At 45.4% G+C, this 19,512-nt stretch overlaps 2 protein-coding genes across 3 annotated transcripts; both read left to right on the top strand.

The window, feature by feature from the left end:
• The first annotated feature begins 478 nt into the window (after window positions 1–478).
• Window positions 479–4,358, top strand: LOC121533156 (beta-2-glycoprotein 1-like). Its single transcript, XM_045212959.1, has 8 exons — window positions 479–599; window positions 771–950; window positions 1,265–1,355; window positions 1,436–1,512; window positions 1,618–1,806; window positions 2,803–2,982; window positions 3,718–3,915; window positions 4,210–4,358. Exons 1-8 carry the CDS (start codon window positions 530–532, stop codon window positions 4,290–4,292), a joined length of 1,068 nt encoding a protein of 355 aa, XP_045068894.1. The 5' UTR covers window positions 479–529; the 3' UTR covers window positions 4,293–4,358.
• Window positions 4,359–5,255: 897 nt separating this feature from the next.
• LOC123483296 (beta-2-glycoprotein 1-like) lies at window positions 5,256–18,308 on the top strand. Of its 2 annotated transcripts, XM_045212977.1 has the most exons (8): window positions 5,256–5,479; window positions 6,802–6,978; window positions 7,406–7,502; window positions 7,693–7,769; window positions 16,367–16,555; window positions 17,382–17,561; window positions 17,765–17,962; window positions 18,072–18,308. In XM_045212977.1, exons 1-8 carry the CDS (start codon window positions 5,410–5,412, stop codon window positions 18,134–18,136), a joined length of 1,053 nt encoding a protein of 350 aa, XP_045068912.1. In that variant the 5' UTR covers window positions 5,256–5,409; the 3' UTR covers window positions 18,137–18,308. The 2 variants fall into 2 exon arrangements, with proteins under 2 accessions (XP_045068912.1, XP_045068913.1); XM_045212978.1 differs by lacking the exon at window positions 16,367–16,555.
• Window positions 18,309–19,512: the final 1,204 nt, after the last annotated feature.

A 19,512-nucleotide genomic window follows, 5' to 3' on the forward strand; every position in this document is an offset into this window, starting at 1 on the left:
CAGGTAACGAGCTGAGATTAGGAGCACACTCTTAAAGGGAGTGCTCATAATCTCAGTTTGTTACCTGTATAAAAGACACCTGTCCACAGAAGCAATCAATCAATCAATATACACACTGGGCAATAGTCAAAATAAATAGCATTTGAATCAGGCTTAACCTGTCCTATCTGAACGACACAGGTAGGGCAAGACTGCACAGCCTCCCCTTAAGAAACCAAATTGAATTTGAATTAGTTTTTTAAAAGTATTAGTATTACATGAATGAAACCTGTATTTCATACAGCTGATACATGTTATGATTCTGAATCATTGTAGTGTGGGTGTACGTGTATATATAGTGTACCGAGTGAAAGTTATCCTTCAACTCAGAGTAAATATGCATGTTCTTTGAACTTTGGGTTCAATCAATGGAAGCCTATTTCAGCCGATCTGATTGGATCAGACTTTCAGGGCTTTTGAACAGACCATCTACATTTTTCACCATCCGCTGCTGGGAGAACGTACACAGTCTCTCTCAACCCCCCAGAAGATGAACCCAACCCTGGTTTTGCTGCTGCTCTGCCAGCTTGCCTTGTATACGTCAGTGACATCCAAGAAAGGTACAGTGCAAATTATTTGATTAATGCTATATTTTTCAATTACAGAATATATATTACAGTGTTGGTTCACAAGACTCAGTAACCTATGCTTTAGCTGTATTTCATATATTTGTTTTTATATAATATACAGGGTAACATTGTTTGTCTATCAATATTCCCATTTATCCTCAGTATGTGGCCGCCCGCCCGTGACCGACGGTATAGATACGCTGGGCCTAAAGCGTGTGTATGAGATTGGAGAAGAGGTGACCCTGGCGTGTGAGCGTGGATACATACCTGGGAAAGCCAGAACAGCCAGGATCACCTGCTCTGCCTCGGGAGAGTGGACCAAACTGGACCTTGTGTGTTCTCGTAAGTTCCACCCCATTCACAAAACATCCAATATATAATGTAAAGCATAAGTCCACCAATGGTCACAAAAATTCAGGTAAATTATTGGATTTTCCAGAAATCCTGGTTGGAGGATTCCAGATTTCCTGCTTATTAGCCCCTGATTCAAGGAATCTTCCAACTGGGATTTCTGGAAAACCTGGGAATTTTGGGAACATTTCTGAGAATTTTGGAACCCTAAAGTCACCTATACAGTACCATGGACAGTCCATACTATTTATTTTAATTGTATTTTTACAACATATCCACATGAATCTTATACATTTTTGACACAGCAAAGATGTGCCCTCTCCCCAAGCCTATGCAAAAGCCAGGGATGATTGACGTGCCATTCAAGAGTGTACTCAACTACACCTGTGATGACGGGTGAGGGAAATACAGTGTGTTTTAGTTCTGACTACATTTTGACTATGCATCTCAGACCAATAAGAATTTGTGTTCTTCAGGTACGTCATGATAGGAGCCAATGAGAGCGTGTGTTTACACGACGGTACCCTCAGTGCACCACCACCAATGTGTAAAGGTATATCTCTTTACCATACCTCAGGAATGTAACCTTGCTTTTCTCCATTGTGCCTAAATATGAAAATATAGTGTCTCAATTATTTTTTATATTTCTTCCCTCCAGCTGTGAGTTGTGCTCTGCCTCAAGCACCTAAGCATGGTAAAATTGTCTATGACAAGAAGTTCACCGGCAGTGAAACCCGGTACGGACAGAGTTGGACATATGAGTGTTTGCCGCCAAGAGCTCCCATTGGCAACGAGAGAGGATCGTGCCTGGCCAGTGGAAACGTGACTGAGCCACCAGTATGCGAGGGTAGGTGCAGACAGTTGCAGCACAAGCAAAAATGGTCTGTTCCATCATGAACAAAGCTCATTGGTTGAGAAATTGTTTCTGGTTGAACCACTGATTAATTATCAATGATCTTTTGGGGCACATTATTACATGCACTACCAGTCAAAGGTTTGGACACACCTACTCATTCAAGTTATTTATTTATTTTTACAATTTTTTTACATTGTAGAATAATAGTGAAGACATCAAAACTATGAAATAACACATATGGAATCACGTAGCAACCAAAAAAGTGTTAAACAATTCAATTGAGATTCTTCAAAGTAGCCACTCTTTGCCTTGATGACAGCTTTGCGCACTCTTGGCATTCTCTCAACCAGCTTCACCTGGAATGCTTTTCCAAAAGTCTTGAAGGAGTTCCCACATATGCTGAGCACTTCTTGGCTGATTTTCCTTCACTCTACGGTCTACCTCATCCCGAACCATCTCAATTGGGTTGAGGTCGGGGGATTGTGGAGGCCAGGTCATCTGATGCAGCACCCCATCACTCTCCTTCTTGGTAAAATAGCCCTTACACAGCCTGGAGGTGTGTTGGGTCATTGTCCTGTTGAAAAACAAATGATAGTCCCACTAAAACCAGATATATTTTGATTTGTTTAACACTTTTTTGGTTGCTACGTGATTCCATAGGTGTTATTTCATAGTTTTGATGTCTTCACTATTATTCTACAATGTAAAAAATAAATACAAATAAAATAAAATGGGGGGCCCCTAGCGGTATGGGAACTGCTTATGCCTGGAGCCGGCCCTGATGATGATTCTCTAAAATGGTTATCGCTAACTGCTCATCCACTCCAAGCGATGATAATTGATCAATTTGCATAATCCTGTCTTCCTCTGTTTACACCTTAACAATTATTTCAATAATGTAGACTAACCCTGACAATATTACTTGAAATAGGTTATTGCATTGTTAATACACTTTCACTAGCCCATTACTTTTCTGACCTGTTGCAGAGGTGAGTTGCTCCATCCCACCAACGATAGACCACGGCTTCATCACCTTTGCTGTGATGAGGGAGGCTGGCTACAAGGAGAAGGTCAAGTACCAGTGCCAGGAACACTACGTTCTGGACGGCTCTGAGGAAATACAGTGTCAGAATACAGGCAACTGGTCCACTTTGCCCGTTTGTAGAGGTGAGTCAATGAGTCAGTGTAGGGTGAAGTTGCCCCTAGACGCTGATCTTCGGTCAGTTTTATATTTCCCCCACTAATGGTTAAGGTTAGGATTGAGGGAGGGGAAGCTGACCCTAGATCTGTACATCAGAGGAGGCTGGTTGGAGGAGCTATAGGAGGACGGGCTAATTGTAATGGCTGGAATGGAATATATGGAACGGTATCAAACACATAAAAAAATATGGAAAGCACATGTTTGACTCTGTTCCATTTATTCCATTCCAGCAATTACAATTAGCCCGTCCTCCTATAGCTCCTCCCACCAGCCTCCTCTGCTGTACATAGGGGAAACTTCACACCTGAGCCATTGAGTCATAGAAAAGGTTGCACTGTTTTTACACTTGTGGGAATGTCACTTGTGTGTTTCTGTATATCGAACCAGCTTGTTGACTTACATGTGATTAGATGTGTATCAGCAACCATTTATTTAATCTTCGATGACTGAAATGATTGCGTAATGAGAGCATTCTGCCATTGTGACTTTGAGCAAGGCACTGTATTCCCAAAACGTCTCCTTGTGGGGGCACTGCTGTGTGGCTGACCAACCTATTATATGTGTGGTGTACGTGGTGTGGTGTGTTGGGTACTGATACAGAAGAAAATGAAGAATTTCCATGATTTATTCCATTTCATTCTATTCCTATTCAATTCTAAACTGAAAGTAATGTTGCTTTGCTTGTCTTCACGTTACTGCAGCCCCCTGTAAAGTTAACATCAACAGAGGTCGCATCTTCTACAACGCCAAGAAGATCTGGATTGGGGATTTGAAACCCAATAGAGTCCTTCACGGGGAGCCTGTTGTGTTCTACTGTCTGAACAAGGAGCTGAAGTGTGGCATTCCAGTAGCAAGTCAATGCAACGACGGCACACTCAATACCCCAGAATGCTTTAAAGGTGAGGCCCGTCGTACCAAAATAACATGGTCACGTTCATTATGGCATGCATGTTTTAAAACATTTTACTACCACGTAAATCGAAAATGAGTGTTTCTTATTGGACAAGTGTTGGCAGTCTCCATGTTTCAGTCCATTTCTTCTGTTTTGGTGACAAATGAACACGACACAGAGTAAAATGTGTTGTGGTCGCTGCCATCACATTTTCAAAGCTTCCCAAATGCTGTTTAGTTGAGTCCTTCATATTCTCACAACTAAAATTCCAAATGTGTTTGTGTGTCTGTCTTTCTCTTAGAACCAGGCAAGATGGAGTACACCCTCAAGCCCAAATCACTTCCATCTGAGATTGCGATGTGTCCTGCTGACCTAACAAAATAAACACAATACGAAGAGGAAAGATAGGGCAAATAAATTACAAATAAATGTGACTTTGTGTCCAAATAATCCAGCCTTGCTTTTGTTAATAACCTGTTGATTGTTTCCATAACTTGAATGAGCCTGAATTTGATTGCCTGTATAGTATAGTACATGTTACCTGAAAACAACACTAGATGTCAGTATAGGATTACAGTATTTGGAAGCTCTGCTCATACACAAAGGGCTCTGCAGTTTTGAGAGAGAAAAACAAGTTACTTTTTAACTAAGAGTAAACATACCTTTGTTTTGACTTGAACTCGATATCTGATTGAACTCTTGCACTTTTGCAACAAGAACAACAAACAAACTGTATGAGATTACAAATGCATTCCCTACTGTTAACAGATAAAATCACACAAAGATGCATAGTAGTAGGTCTGCATATGTAGATCTACACCACTGCATCATCTAGCCGCATCAATGTTATAGTGCTAGAATGGTTTCAGTCAACTTTATCATACCACATAAATGGATTGAAGGCACATTCTCTTTTGCAACCATGATTTGGTGAAAAGTTACAGAGAACTGGTGATGTTGATGTGTACTAGGAATGGGGGCAGGGCAATCCTGCCATATAACCAGTAAGGGTCATTTTTACATTTTAGCAGACACTCTTATCCAGAGCGACTTACAGTTAAGTGAGTGCATACATTTTCATACTGGCCCCCCGTGGGAATCAAACCCACAACCCTGGCGTTGCAAACGCCATGCTCTACCAACTGAGCTACATCCCTGCTGGCCATTCCCTCCCCTACCCTGGACGACGCTGGCTAATTGTGCGCTGCCCCATGGGTCTCCCGGTCACTGACGGCTACGACAGAGTCTGGATTCGAACCAGGATCTCTAGTGGCACACCTAGCACTGCGATGCAGTGCCTTACGCCACTCGGGAGACTCGGTCTGGTGTATTACAGTAAATTACGAAACAGACTAAAAGAGCCAGAGGTTGCCTCATTCTGCGTTGTCATCGACCCTTATCTGTTTACCTTGAGTAACACAAAGCGTTGGGAGCTCCAACGACGTTCCAATTTTTACCCTTGAAACCAGAGAGGAGAGACGCTCTCTCCACACCACAGACGATGGCACCAAGTCTGGTTTTGCTGCTGATCTGTCTGCTTGCCTTGTATACACCAGTGACATCCAAGAAAGGTACAGTATCTATTATTATGGTATCTACACTGAACAAAAATATAAAAGCAACATGCAACAATTTGAACGATTTTACTGAGTTACAGTTCATATACCTCCTGAGTGGCGCAGTGGTCTAAGGCGCCGCATCGCAGTGCTAACTGTGCCACTAGAGATCCTGGTTCGAATCCAGGCTCTGTCGCAGCCGGCTGCGCCCGGGAGACTCATGGGCGGCGCACAATTGGCCCAGCGTCGTCCAGGGTAGGGGAGGGAATGGCCGGCAGGGATGTAGCTCAGTTGATAGAGCATGGCGTTTGCAACGCCAGGGTTGTGGGTTTGATTCCCACGGGGGGCCAGTATAAAAAAAAAAATCTATTCACTAACTGTAAGTCGCTCTGGATAAGAGCGTCTGCTAAATGACTAAAATGTAATGTAAATATAAGGAAATCAGTGAATTGAAATAAATTCATTAGGTCCTAATTTATGGATTTCACATGAAGGAATACAGATATGCATCTGTTGGTCAAAGATAACTTTAAAAAAAGTAGGGGCGTGCATCAGAAAACCAGTCAGTATCTGGTGTGACCACCATTTGCCTCATGCATTTGCCTCATTTCCTGCAGTCAGCATGCCAATTGCACGCTCCCTCAAATTGAGACATCTGTGGCATTGTGTTGTGTGACAAAACTGCACATTTCAGAGTGGCCTTTCATTATCCCCAGCACAAGGTGCACCTGTGTAATGATCAGGCTGTTTAATCAGCTTCTTGATATGCCACACCTGTCAGGTGGATGGATTATCTTGGCAAAGGAGAAATGCTCACTAACAGGGATGTAACAAATTAGTGCAACAAATTTGAGAGAAATAAGCTTTTTGTGCATATGGAACATTTCTGGGATCTTTTATTTCAGCTCATGAAACATGGGACCAACACTTTACATGTTGCGTTTATATTTTTGTTCATATATATGTGCCAGTGTTTTGGCCTATTGATTTAGAATACTTTTTTGTTTCTGTGCTGTATGCTGTTCAATATTCCTAAGTACTCTCAGTGAACATGTTGTCAGGGTGTGTTTAAACAAATGGGCTTGTGTTATGTTGAAGAATACTTTCAGTTACTGTAAAATGAAGCGAAAAATACACTTTATTTTAAAAGTCCACCTACCTTTATGCTCAACAAACTATCACTAGACTATCAGTAACATGTCAACTTCATGTCTGGGGAGTTGCACGGACACTTCTTTGGTTAACCTGTGTGTCCATGTTTTCTCTGTGTGTGTGTGTGTGTGTGCGCGTGCGTGCGCGTTTTATTGACCTGTCCCATTGCCTGTCTGCCCCCTCAGAATGTGGCCGCCCGCCCCTGATTGACGGTATGGAACCGGAGGGGCACCAGAGGGTGTACTCCCCCGGAGACAAGGTGGTGCTGTCGTGTAAACGTGGATATACACCCACCTCAGGCTCTCGCACAATAATCTGCACTGCTAGCGGAGACTGGTCCGAGTCTAGACTCAAGTGCTCAAGTAGGTTGCTGTTATAAAGTTTGACCGAAAACAGTATTATTGTTCATGTATCATAATTTGATACTCTTGCATTGTCAGTTGATACTCAAAAAACATTCCATTTATTATCAGTTGATACTCACTTTATTGCAAGTAGTATCAGTTTATAGTCAGTATATTGCTAATATTATCAGTTGATACTTAGTATATTCCATGTATTATCAGTTGATACTCAGTATATTACAAGTATTATCAGTTGATACTCAGTATATTGCAAGTATTATCAGTTGATACTCAGTATATTCCATGTCTTATCACTTAATACTCAATATATTACAATAATTATCAGTTGATACTCAGTATATTACAAGTATTATCAGTTGACACTCATACTGATGGAACTGTTGAGCAATGCTGACTAAATCTTTTTTTTAAAATTCTGATGCAGCAATGAGATGCTCTTTCCCAAAAGCACTAGACCATGGAGACATGGAGTTTGTGGACATTGTCTACCAGAGTACCATCAACTACACCTGCCATGAGGGGTATGGGGATTTACACATTTTAATGTCTCATTGACGACTGGTCACCTCTCTGTGCTGTCAAAGTATATAACATGTTATTGTATCAAAGAAATGTAAAGTAGGTCAAAGTTGAAATCACTGTATACCCAGACACCTAATATTGTGGCCACTATTATTTGACAGATTACGGTAATGTGATTGTGGTCTATAGGTATACCTTGCAAGGTGCCAGTAGGATTGAGTGCTTGGATGACGGACAATGGAGTGAGCCACCACCGAAGTGTACACGTACGTTTCTGCCTTATGCTGAAATACATAACTACTCTAGCACTTAACAGTAATTATTAAACATTATCTCACATTGATAATGCATACAAACTCACATTGATAATGCATACATTACAAAGCACAATGTAAATGTAAATGTGGCTTTATTGCTGTAATTGTAAAGAGCATTCTACAATGTATAAAACTTGAGATTTGAATAATAGCTTTACTGTAGGCTATATTATTCATATTCATACAGTACCAGTGAAAAGTTTGGACACACCTACTCATTCAAGAGTTTTTCTTTATTTTTACTATTTTCTACATTGTAGAATAATTGTGAAGACATCAAAACTATGAAATAACACACATGGAATCATCTAGTAACCAAAAAAGTGTTCAACAAATCAAAATACACTTTTTGATTTTAGATTCAAAGTATCCACCCTTTGCCTTGATGACAGCTTTGCACACTCTTGGTATTCTCTCAACCAGCTTCAGGAGGAATGCTTTTCCAACAGTCTTGAAGGCATTCCCACATATGCTGAGCACTTGTTGGCTGCTTTTCCTTCACTCTGCAGTCCAACTCATCCCAAACCATCTCAATTAGGTTGAGGTCGGGGGATTGTGGAGGCCAGGTCATCTGATGCAGCACTCCATCACTCTCCTTCTTGGTCAAATAGCCCTTACACAGCCTGGAGGTGTGTTGGGTCATTGTCCTGTTGAAAAACAAATGATAGTCCCACCGGTCTAATGTCCATTGCTCGTGTTTATTGGCCCAAGCAAGTCTCTTCTTATTATTGGTGTCCTTTACATTTTAGTCATTTAGCAGATGCTCTTATCCAGAATGCATACATGTATATATATATATATTTTTTCATACTGGCCCCCCGTGGGAAACGAACCCACATCCCTGCCGGCCAAACCCTCCCCTACCTTTGTCACTTGAACCGATGTGGATGTGGTGGAGGAGTCAGGCGCAGGACACAGAGGTTAAGTCCAACAGACTTTAATAGTCTAATGTTTACGAGAAAAACCCAGACCTCAAAATACACCAAGAGGCGAGGGAAAATTACGCACACGCGTAAACACTAAACACAAAACAAACAGGGTGCAAACACGTAGCTCCGACACAGTGGCAGTCATAACAACACACAATAGTTCTAGTGCAAAACAAGGATCTTATAAGACACGTAATCAACACACAAATGGACACAGGTGTAACAGACAGACAAAAGCAATCAAATGACGAAACATAGAGCGGTGGCAGCTAGTACTCCGGGGACGGCGAACGCCGAAGCCTGCCCGAACCAGGAGGAGGAGCAGTCTCGGCCGAAACCGTGACAGTACCCCCCCCTTGACGCGCGGCTCCAGCCGTGCGCCGACCCCGGCCTCGGGGACGGCCAGGAGGACGCGGACCCGGGCGCGTGGGATGCCCACGGTGAAACTCAGTCAGGAGGGATGGATCGAGTATGTCCCTCCTGGGCACCCAGCACCGTTCCTCCGGACCGTACCCCTCCCACTCCACGAGATACTGGAGACCACTCATCCGGCGCCTCGAGTCCAAGATGGTCCGGACCCTGTGCGCGGGGCCCCCTCGATGTCCAAAGGGGGCGGAGGGGTCACTCCTATCTCATCTTCTTGGAGTGGGCCAGCTACCACCGGCCTGAGAAGAGACACATGGAACGAGGGGTTAATATTTTTATACTCTATAGGCAGTTGTAACCTGTAACACACCTCGTTCAATCTTCTCAGGACTTTGAAGGGCCCCACAAACCGCCGACCCAGCTTCCGGCAGGGCAGGCGGAGGGGCAGGTTTCGAGTCGAGAGCCAGACTCGATCTCCCGGTGCGTACACCGGTCCCTCACTGCGGTGGCGATCGGCGCTCGCCTTTTGTTGACGGATGGCACGCTGCAGATGGACATGGGCAGCGCCCCACGTCTCCTCCGAGCGCCGAATCCACTCGTCCACCGCAGGGGCCTCGATCTGGCTCTCGTGCCATGGTGCCAGGACCGGCTGATAACCTAAAACACACTGGAAAGGTGTTAAATTGGTGGAGGAGTGGCGGAGAGAGTTCTGGGCCATCTCTGCCCAGGGGATGAACCTAGACCACTCCTCCGGCCGGTCCCGGCAATAGGACCTCAAAAACCTACCCACAACCTGGTTGACACGTTCCACCTGCCCATTGCTCTCTGGGTGATACCCCGAGGTAAGGCTTACCGAGACCCCCAACCGTTCCATGAACGCCCCCCAAACTCTGGAGGTGAACTGGGGACCTCGGTCAGACACTATATCCTCGGGGACCCCATAGTGCCGGAACACATGGGTAAATAGGGCCTCAGCGGTTTGTAGGGCAGTAGGGAGACCCGGCATGGGAAGGAGACGACAGGCCTTGGAAAACCAATCCACAACGACCAAAATGGTAGTATTCCCCTGGGAGGGGTGTAGGTCGGTTACGAAATCCACCGATAGGTGGGACCATGGTCGTTGTGGAACGGGCAGGGGATGTAGCTTACCCCTGGGCAAATGTCTAGGCGCCTTACACTGGGCACACACCGAACAGGAGGAGACATAAACCCTCACATCCCTAGCTAACGTTGGCCACCAGTATTTCATGCTAAGACAGTGCACGGTCCGGCCAATACCTGGATGTCCAGAGGAGGGTGATGTATGAGCCCAATAAATAAGTTGATCACGAATCTCGAGCGGAACGTACGTCCGCCCCACAGGACACTCGGGGGAGTAGGGTCGGTACGCAGTGCCCGCTCGATTTCCGCATCGACCTCCCATACCACCGGAGCCACCAAACAAGACTCCGGCAATATGGAAGTAGGCTCGTTGGACCTCTCCTCTGTGTCATACCGCCGGGACAGGGCGTCTGCCTTACCATTCTGGGACCCAGGGATGTATGTGATCTTAAAAACAAACCGGGTTAGGAACATGTTCCACCTAGCCTGACGAGGGTTCAATCTCCTAGCTGCCCGGATGTACTCCAGGTTACGGTGATCAGTCAGAATGAGGAAAGGGTGTTGAGCCCCCTCAAGCCAATGCCTCCACACCTTTAGGGCCTGGACTACGGCTAACAGCTCCCTGTCCCCAACATCATAGTTGCGCTCCGCCGAGCTGAGCTTCTTGGAGTAGAACGCACAGGGGCGGAGTTTAGGTGGCGTGCCGGACCGTTGTGACAGAACTGCCCCAATACCGGTCTCGGACGCGTCTACCTCTACTTGGAATGGTAAAGAGGGATCCGGATGCGCCAGCACAGGAGCCGAGGTGAACAGGTTCTTTAGTTTGACAAATGCCCTGTCCGCCTCAGCCGACCACTGCAAACGAACCGGACCCCCCTTTAGCAGGGACGTAATGGGAGCTGCAACCTGTCCAAAACCCCGAATAAACCTCCGGTAGTAATTAGCAAAACCCAAGAACTGCTGCACCTCTTTTACAGTGGTTGGAGTTTGCCAATTACGCACGGCCGATACCCGGTCTACCTCTATCTCCACACCAGACGCGGACAACCGATAACCCAAAAAGGAGACGGACTCCTGGAAGAACAGGCATTTCTCTGCCTTGACATACAAGTCATGCTCCAACAGTCTTCTCAACACTCGGCGCACCTGGGCTACATGCTCGGCTCGTGTAGAAGAATACACTAGGATGTCGTCGATGTAAACTACTACACCCTGCCCATGCATGTCCCGGAAAATCTCGTCAACAAAGGATTGGAAGACTGAAGGAGCATTCATTAACCCGTATGGCATGACGAGATACTCGTAACGACCCGAGGTGGTGCTAAATGCTGTTTTCCATTCATCCCCCTCCCTAATGCGCACCAGATTGTACGCGCTCCTGAGATCCAACTTTGTGAAGAACCGCGCTCCGCGTAATGATTCCGTCATCGTTGCAATCAGTGGAAGTGGGTAACTGTATTTAACTGTGATCTGATTGAGACTACGGTAATCAATACACGGGCGCAATCCCCCGTCCTTCCTCTTCACAAAGAAGAAACTCGAGGAGACCGGGGAAGTGGAGGACCGTATGTATCCCTGTGCCAAGGACTCGGCTATGTAAGTCTCCATAGCCGCTGTTTCCTCTTGAGACAGGGGGATACACACGACTCCGTGGAAGAGCCGCTCCTGTCTGGAGATTTATCGCACAGTCCCCTTGTCTATGAGGAGGTAGCCGTGTTGCCCTCGATTTGCTAAACACGAGTGCTAAATCCTCATACTCAGGGGGGAATGCGCAGTGCGGGCACTTGGTTCGGACTCTCTACCGATGTCGCCCCTACGGAAACACCTAGACATCTCCCTACACACTGGGCAGACCACTCCATAAGAGCCCTCTGTTGCCACGCTATGGTAGGATCATGGGTGCTTAACCAGGGAAGGCCCAACACCACGGGGTACGCAGGAGAGTCAATCAGATAAAACTGAATGATCTCCTCATGACCCCCCTGCGTCGTCATCGTCAGTGGTGCTGTGACCTCCCTGATCAGGCCCGACCCCAACTGCCGGCTGTCTAATGCGTGGACAGGAAATGGAGCTTCTACCGGCCGAAGGGGAATTCCTAACCTACAACAAAATGCCCGATCAATAAAGTTCCCAGCTGCGCCTGAATCTACTAGAGCCTTATGCTGGGAATGAGGTGCCACCTGTGGAAATCTCACAGGAATACTCATGTGACCAACAGAAAGCTCTGGGTAAGTGGGGCGCCTACTCACCTGAAATGTCTCCCCAGTGCGTGGCCTGTTGTCACCTCTCCCAGGAGACCCTCCCCAGCACCTGGCCGCGGTGTGTCCTCCACGACCACAGGTGGTGCAGGGGATGGCCCCCCTCGGGTTCCCTCTCCTCCTCTCTCTAGCGCCAGCACCCCCGAGCTCCATGGGAATCGGCTCAGAGGTGCTGGAGGGTGGAATGGACGACCCCCACTCGGGACGTCCGCGGGTAGCCAGCAGGGTGTCTAGACGGATGGAAATGTCCACCAACTGGTCGAACGACAGGTTGGTGTCCCTGCAGGCCAGCTCACGACGAACGTCCTCTCGTAGGCTACACCGGTAGTGGTAGATGAGGGCCCTCTCATTCCACCCCGCATCCGCCGCTAGTGTCCGGAACTCCAGTGCGAACTCCTGTGCGCTCCTCTTCCCCTGTCGGAGGTGGAATAGACGCTCTCCCGCCGCTTTCCCCTCAGGTGGATGATCGAAGACAGCCCTGAAGCGGCGGGAGAACTCTGCGTAGGTGATGGTTGCGGCGTCTATTCCCCTCCATTCGGCGTTGGCCCACTCCAACGCCTTGCCGGATAGACAGGAGATGAGGGCGGAGACGCTCTCGTATCCCGAGGGCGCCGGGTGTATGGTGGCAAGGTAAAGTTCCACCTGCAGGAGGAATCCCTGACACCCGGCTGCAGAACCGTCATATGCCCTCGGGAGCGAGAGCCGAATGCCACTGGGTTCCGGTGCTGAGAGAGGAGGACTGGCCGTTGGTGATGGGATGTTGTAAGAGTGCGTGGGCACCTCTCGATTCACCAATCGGCGCAGAGTGTTGGACACCTCGTCCATGGCGGCCCCGAGTTGCCGGATCATGGTGTCCTGGTAGTTGATCCGGTCTTCCAGGGATTCGGGTGCCGCCGCTGTTCCTGCTGACTCCATGGTGGTGTGTTGTTCTGTCACTTGAACCGATGTGGATGTGGTGGAGGAGTCAGGCGCAGGACACAGAGGTTAAGTCCAACAGACTTTAATAGTCTAATGTTTACGAGAAAAACCCCGACCTCAAAATACACCAAGAGGTGAGGGAAAATTACGCACACGCGTAAACACTAAACACAAAACAAACAGGGTGCAAACACGTAGCTCCGACACAGTGGCAGTCATAACAACACACAATAGTTCTAGTGCAAAACAAGGATCTTATAAGACACGTAATCAACACACAAATGGACACAGGTGTAACAGACAGACAAAAGCAATCAAATTACGAAACATAGAGCGGTGGCAGCTAGTACTCCGGGGACGGCGAACGCCGAAGCCTGCCCGAACCAGGAGGAGGAGCAGTCTCGGCCGAAACCGTGACGACGCTGGACCAATTGTGCGCCGCCCATGGGTCTCCCGGTTGCGGCCGGCTGCGACAGAGCCTGGACTCGAACCAGGATCTCTAGTGGCACAGCTAGCCTTAGCCTTAGACCACTGCGCCACTCGCCACTTTAGTAATGGTTTCTTTGCAGCAATTTGACCATGAAGGCCTGATTCACGCAGTCTCCTCTGAACAGTTGATGTTGAGATGTGTCTGTTACTTGAACTCAGTGAAGCATTTATTTGGGCTGCAATCTGAGGTGCAGTTAACACTAATGAACTTATCCTCTGCAGCAGAGATAACTCTGGGTCTTCCTTTCCTGTGGCGGTCCTCATGAGAGCCAATTTCATCATAGCTCTTGATGGTTTTTGCGACTGCACTTGAATAAACTTTATTCGCATTGACTGACCTTCATGTCTTAAAGTAATGATGGACTGTCGTTTCTCTTTGCTTATTTGAGCTGTTCTTGCCATAATATGGACTTGGTCTTTTACCAAATAGGGCTATCTTCTGTATACCATCCTTGCCTTGTCACAACACAACTGATTGGTTCAAATTCCACAAATTAACTTTTAACAAGGCACACCTGTTAATTGAAATGCACTCCAGGTGACTACCTCATGAAGCTGGTTGAGAGAATGCCAAGAGTGTGCAAAGCTGTCATCAAGGCAAAGGGTGGCTACTTTGAAGAATCTCAAATATAAAATATATTTGTTTAACACTTTTTTGGTTACTACATGATTCCATATGTGTTATTTCATAGTTTTGATGTCTTCACAATTATTATACAATGTAGAAAATAGTAAAAATAAAGAAAAACCCTGGAATGATTAGGTGTGTCCAAACTTTTGACTGGTACTGTATATTACATCATACAGTGGGGAGAACAACTATTTGATACACTGCCGATTTTGCAGGTTTTCCTACTTACAAAGCATGTAGAGGTCTGTAATTTTTATCATAGGTACACTTCAACTGTGAGAGACGGAATCTAAAACAAAAATCCAGAAAATCACATTGTATGATTTTTAAGTAATTAATTTGCATTTTATTGCATGACATAAGTATTTGATCACCTACCAACCAGTAAGAATTCTGGCTCTCACAGACCTGTTCGTTTTTCTCCACTCATGACCTGTATTAACTGCACCTGTTTGAACTCGTTACCTGTATAAAAGACACCTGTCCACACACTCAATCAAACAGACTCCAACCTCTCCACAATGGCCAAGACCAGAGAGCTGTGTAAGGACATCAGGGATAAAATTGTAGACCTGCACAAGGCTGGGATGGGCTACAGGACAATAGGCAAGCAGCTTGGTGAGAAGGCAACAACTGTTGGCACAATTATTAGAAAATGGAAGAAGTTCAAGATGACGGTCAATCACCCTCGGTCTGGGGCTCTATGCAAGATCTCACCTCGTGGGGCATCAATGATCATGAGGAAGGTGAGGGATCAGCCCAGAACTACACGGCAGGACCTGGTCAATGACCTGAAGAGAGCTGGGACCACAGTCTCAAAGAAAACCATTAGTAACACACTATGCCGTCATGGATTAAAATCCTGCAGCGCACGCAAGGTCCCCCTGCTCAAGCCAGCGCATGTCCAGGCCCGTCTGAAGTTTGCCAATGACCATCTGGATGATCCAGAGGAGGAATGGGAGAAGGTCATGTGGTCTGATGAGACAGAAATAGAGCTTTTTGGTCTAAACTCCACTCACCGTGTTTGGAGGAAGAAGAAGGATGAGTACAACCCCAAGAACACCATCCCAACCGTGAAGCATGGAGGTGGAAACATAATTATTTGGGGATGCTTTTCTGCAAACGGGACAGGACGACTGCACCGTATTGAGGGGAGGATGGATGGGGCCATGTATCGCGAGATCTTGGCCAACAACCTCCTTCCCTCAGTAAGAGCATTGAAGATGGGTCGGGGCTGGGTCTTCCAGCATGACAACGACCCAAAACACACAGCCAGGGCAACTAAGGAGTGGCTCCGTAAGAAGCATCTCAAGGTCCTGGAGTGGCCTAGCCAGTCTCCAGACCTGAACCCAATAGAAAGTCTTTGGAGGGGAGCTGAAAGTCCTTATTGCCCAGCGACAGCCCCCGAAACCTGAAGGATCTGGAGAAGGTCTGTATGGAGGAGTGGGCCAAAATCCCTGCTGCAGTGTGTGCAAACCTGGTCAAGACCTACAGGAAACTTATGATCTCTGTAATTGCAAACAAAGGTTTCTGTACCAAATATTAAGTTCTGCTTTTCTGATGTATCAAATACTTATGTCATGCAATAAAATGCAAATTAATTACTTAAAAATCATACAATGTGATTTTCTGGATTTTTGTTTTAGATTCTGTCTCTCACAGTTGAAGTGTACCTATGATCAAAATTACAGACCTCTACATGCTTTGTAAGTAGGAAAACCTGCAAAATCGGCAGTGTATCAAATACTTGTTCTCCCCACTGTATGTTGACGCTAAAAATATAGAGAATATCACGTATTTCGATAAAATGTGCTTGATTAATTAGCATGGGAATGAAATCTCTCCCCCTGTTAGCGGTGACATGTGGTCTTCCTCCAATACCGAAAAATGGGAGAATGGTCTACGACAGAAAGTTCACAGGCAACACGACTGTGTTTGGTTTTGGGGGGACCTACGAGTGTTTCCCTCCACTTGCCCTCATAGGCAATGAGAGGGGATCGTGCAGCACTAACGGAAACTGGACTGAGCCACCAGAATGTAAATGTAGGTACATTATTATCAGTGAAAGGCTCTGATCTGTTGTATTGCTAGGGCGGCAGGTAGCCTATAGCAGGGATGGGCAACTTTGATGGTGGTGGGGGCCACAAAAAAATTGAACTCATCATGAGGGGCCACAGTGGCTTGTGGTTTTGCTGACATGGGCGAATTGAGTGACTGCAGATGCACAACCAAATTTCGAAATTGCACCTTGTGTATTCTATTATTCTAACTCTCAACAGTAAGCTGAGACCCTGATGAGTCTGTCCCCCCGAAAAAATAAAGGTTATTTATTATAATAAAAAATAAATAGAAAATTGGTACTTGGGCCGCCAGTTGCCCATCCCTGGGTTAGAACGTTGGGCCAGTAAACAAAAGGTCGCTGGTTAGAATACCCAAGCTGACAAGGTGAAAAATCTGTCGATGTGCCCTTAAGCAAGGCACTTAACCCTTATTTGCTCCAGGGGCGCCGTACTACTATGGCTGACCCTGTAAAACAACACATTTCACTGCATCTATCTGGAATATGTGACAATAAAACATCTTTATTTTTATTGCTGAACACTTCATGTCACCTTAGTCCTCCGTAAAAGGTGCAATTCATAACTTTCGTTCTTGAACTTTTGTAAACTGAGGGGTTATTGGTTATTATTAGTGTAACCGTTTGTTCGTTTTAGCTTTGGCCAGATATGTTTGTGATAACTCTGAGGAAATTAAAGTTACGAATTGCACCCTTTAATTGGTAATAAATGACAAGTGATTTGCTTGTGGATGAAGTTAAGGTGGTATTCTGAACACACACTAACCCTGACTGACCTCTCTTTGTTTCCAGTTGTGACCTGTTCAGCTCCAACAGGCATCAACAACGGCTACATGACTATTAATGATAAGAGGGAGCACGGCTTCAAGGAGACTGTCAGATATGGATGTAACATAGACTATGTCCTGGATGGGCCTGTGGAGATCGAATGTCTCAAAACAGGGAATTGGTCAATAAAGCCAGTTTGCAGGGGTAGGACCACCGAGTTTGTGACAATTCTGTATTTTTGTTTTGTTTTATTACATTGTTTAACCAAACTTATTTGGTTACCTATCAAATCAGTGTTTTTGAATAGCTGAATGTTGCTGTTTTTGAAATTCTAAATAGTAATTTCCACCTAGCTCCCTGAGGCAATATTATAATTATTTATCATAATTTCCCTCTTTGTTCCACAGCTCCATGCAAGGTAGGTATTAAAAGAGGACGCATCCTTTACAATGGAAGGAAATTTTGGATAAAGGATTTCGAGCCCAATAAAATCTCGCATACGGACGTCATCTTGGTCTACTGTATGAACAAGGAGAAGAAGTGTGGCTATGCAGTGTCAACCCAGTGCATCGATGGAAAACTCAAGATCCCCGAATGCTTTGAAGGTGAGACTAGAGCACAAGCGTTTTTTCCTTGTTGGCTATTTTCTATATAAAAAACAAACAACAACATTACCATCAAGTCTTAATGATGTGTGTGTGTTTTTCTTTCTAGAACCAAGTGATGTGACATATAAATTTAACTATAAGTCCCTGCCATCTGAGATAGCCCAGTGCTGAAACTCAACTGTGCATGACAAAGCAAATTGAGACCAAGAACATTGATTGCCTGTGAATTTAAATGTCAATAAAACCATGTGTATTTCTATGTAATGTTATCCATTTATTCTTCTGAATAATTTATCTGTAGAGAACTAATTTTATGATGAATAAAATATACTGTTTGCTTGTATCTTTGTTGATGATTTGACCCTACATCTTACCCAATATTTGCAAAATAACAGTATAAGCTCAATTTACAAATTATGTCACATGATGTCAGTGTTGTACAGCTGTAAATATACTCTGTCAGGTCAAGTGGTCGGGAAAAACTCAAACATGCACGCACACACACACTCAAAACACACCAAACTCATTGCTACACCACAGACACACTGTCAACGTACAATACATCGGCTGACAAGTCAGCTCCCAGAATAATACATTTCTACTACAAAACAGAACTCAACCCTCCTATCAGTGATTCATATCATAACCATACAGTCGACTGCAAGCCGGCCACAGTGCAACCCCATCCCGGTAACCCAAATCGCTTTGCATGTCTACTCGCTATGCGGTGGGTTTGATCCTCTGTCCTTGGCGGTCAGCTGGTATTCAGAACTATTCCCCCCCTCGCGGGGGCGGCCGGTTGATTGTACTGAGTCACGAGAACTGACTCTCCTTCCCCACTGGGGAAACGAGGCAGGACATGAAAGAACTGCAGAGGCCGATTGTAGGTGGAGTCGCAAGGGTTTACAGTGGTTACTGGAGGGAGGGAGGGAGGGAGGGAGGGAAGAGAGAGAGAGAGAGAGAGAGAGAGAATTCAATCCATTCTAGACAACTTCCTGGACAAAACGTTCCACTGTAATAGTGAAGGTGTAAACTTGGCAGTAGAAAACCTAAACAGTATATTTGACCTCTCAGCTTCCCTATCAAATCAAAAAATCTCTAACAGAAAACCAAAGAAAAGTAATAACAGTGATAAATGGTTTGATGAAGAATGCAAAAACCTAAGAAAGAAATTGAGAGACCTATCCAACCAAAAACATAGAGAAACCAGAAAACCTGAGCCTACGCCTTCACTATGGTGAATCACTAAAACAATACAGAAATACACTACGGAAAAAGAAGGAACAGCATGTCAGAAATCAGCTCAATGTAATTGAAGAATCCATAGACTCTAACCACTTCTGGGAAAATTGGAAAACACTAAACAAACAACAACACGAAGAGCTATCTATCCAAAATGGAGATGTATGGGTAAACCACTTCTCCAATCTTTTTGGCCCTATAACAGAGAACAAACAGCAAAAAAATATACATGATCAAATGCAAATCTTAGAATCAACCATTAAAGACTACCAGAACCCACTGGATTTTCCAATTACATTGAATGA

Source organism: Coregonus clupeaformis, unplaced genomic scaffold (genome assembly GCF_020615455.1).
Source record: "Coregonus clupeaformis isolate EN_2021a unplaced genomic scaffold, ASM2061545v1 scaf0066, whole genome shotgun sequence".
Classification (NCBI taxonomy): Eukaryota; Metazoa; Chordata; class Actinopteri; order Salmoniformes; family Salmonidae; genus Coregonus; species Coregonus clupeaformis.

Bases quoted from the DNA above. Each gene is read 5' to 3' on its own strand.
- LOC121533156 (XM_045212959.1), top strand. From the start codon at position 530: ATGAACCCAACCCTGGTTTTGCTGCTGCTCTGCCAGCTTGCCTTGTAT. The intron at 951-1,264 runs GTAAGTTCCACC...TTTTTGACACAG, and splicing joins ACTGGACCTTGTGTGTTCTC to CAAAGATGTGCCCTCTCCCC. The intron at 2,983-3,717 runs GTGAGTCAATGA...ACGTTACTGCAG, and splicing joins CACTTTGCCCGTTTGTAGAG to CCCCCTGTAAAGTTAACATC.
- LOC123483296 (XM_045212977.1), top strand. From the start codon at position 5,410: ATGGCACCAAGTCTGGTTTTGCTGCTGATCTGTCTGCTTGCCTTGTAT. The intron at 7,503-7,692 runs GTATGGGGATTT...TGTGGTCTATAG, and splicing joins AACTACACCTGCCATGAGGG to GTATACCTTGCAAGGTGCCA. The intron at 16,556-17,381 runs GTAGGTACATTA...CTTTGTTTCCAG, and splicing joins TGAGCCACCAGAATGTAAAT to TTGTGACCTGTTCAGCTCCA.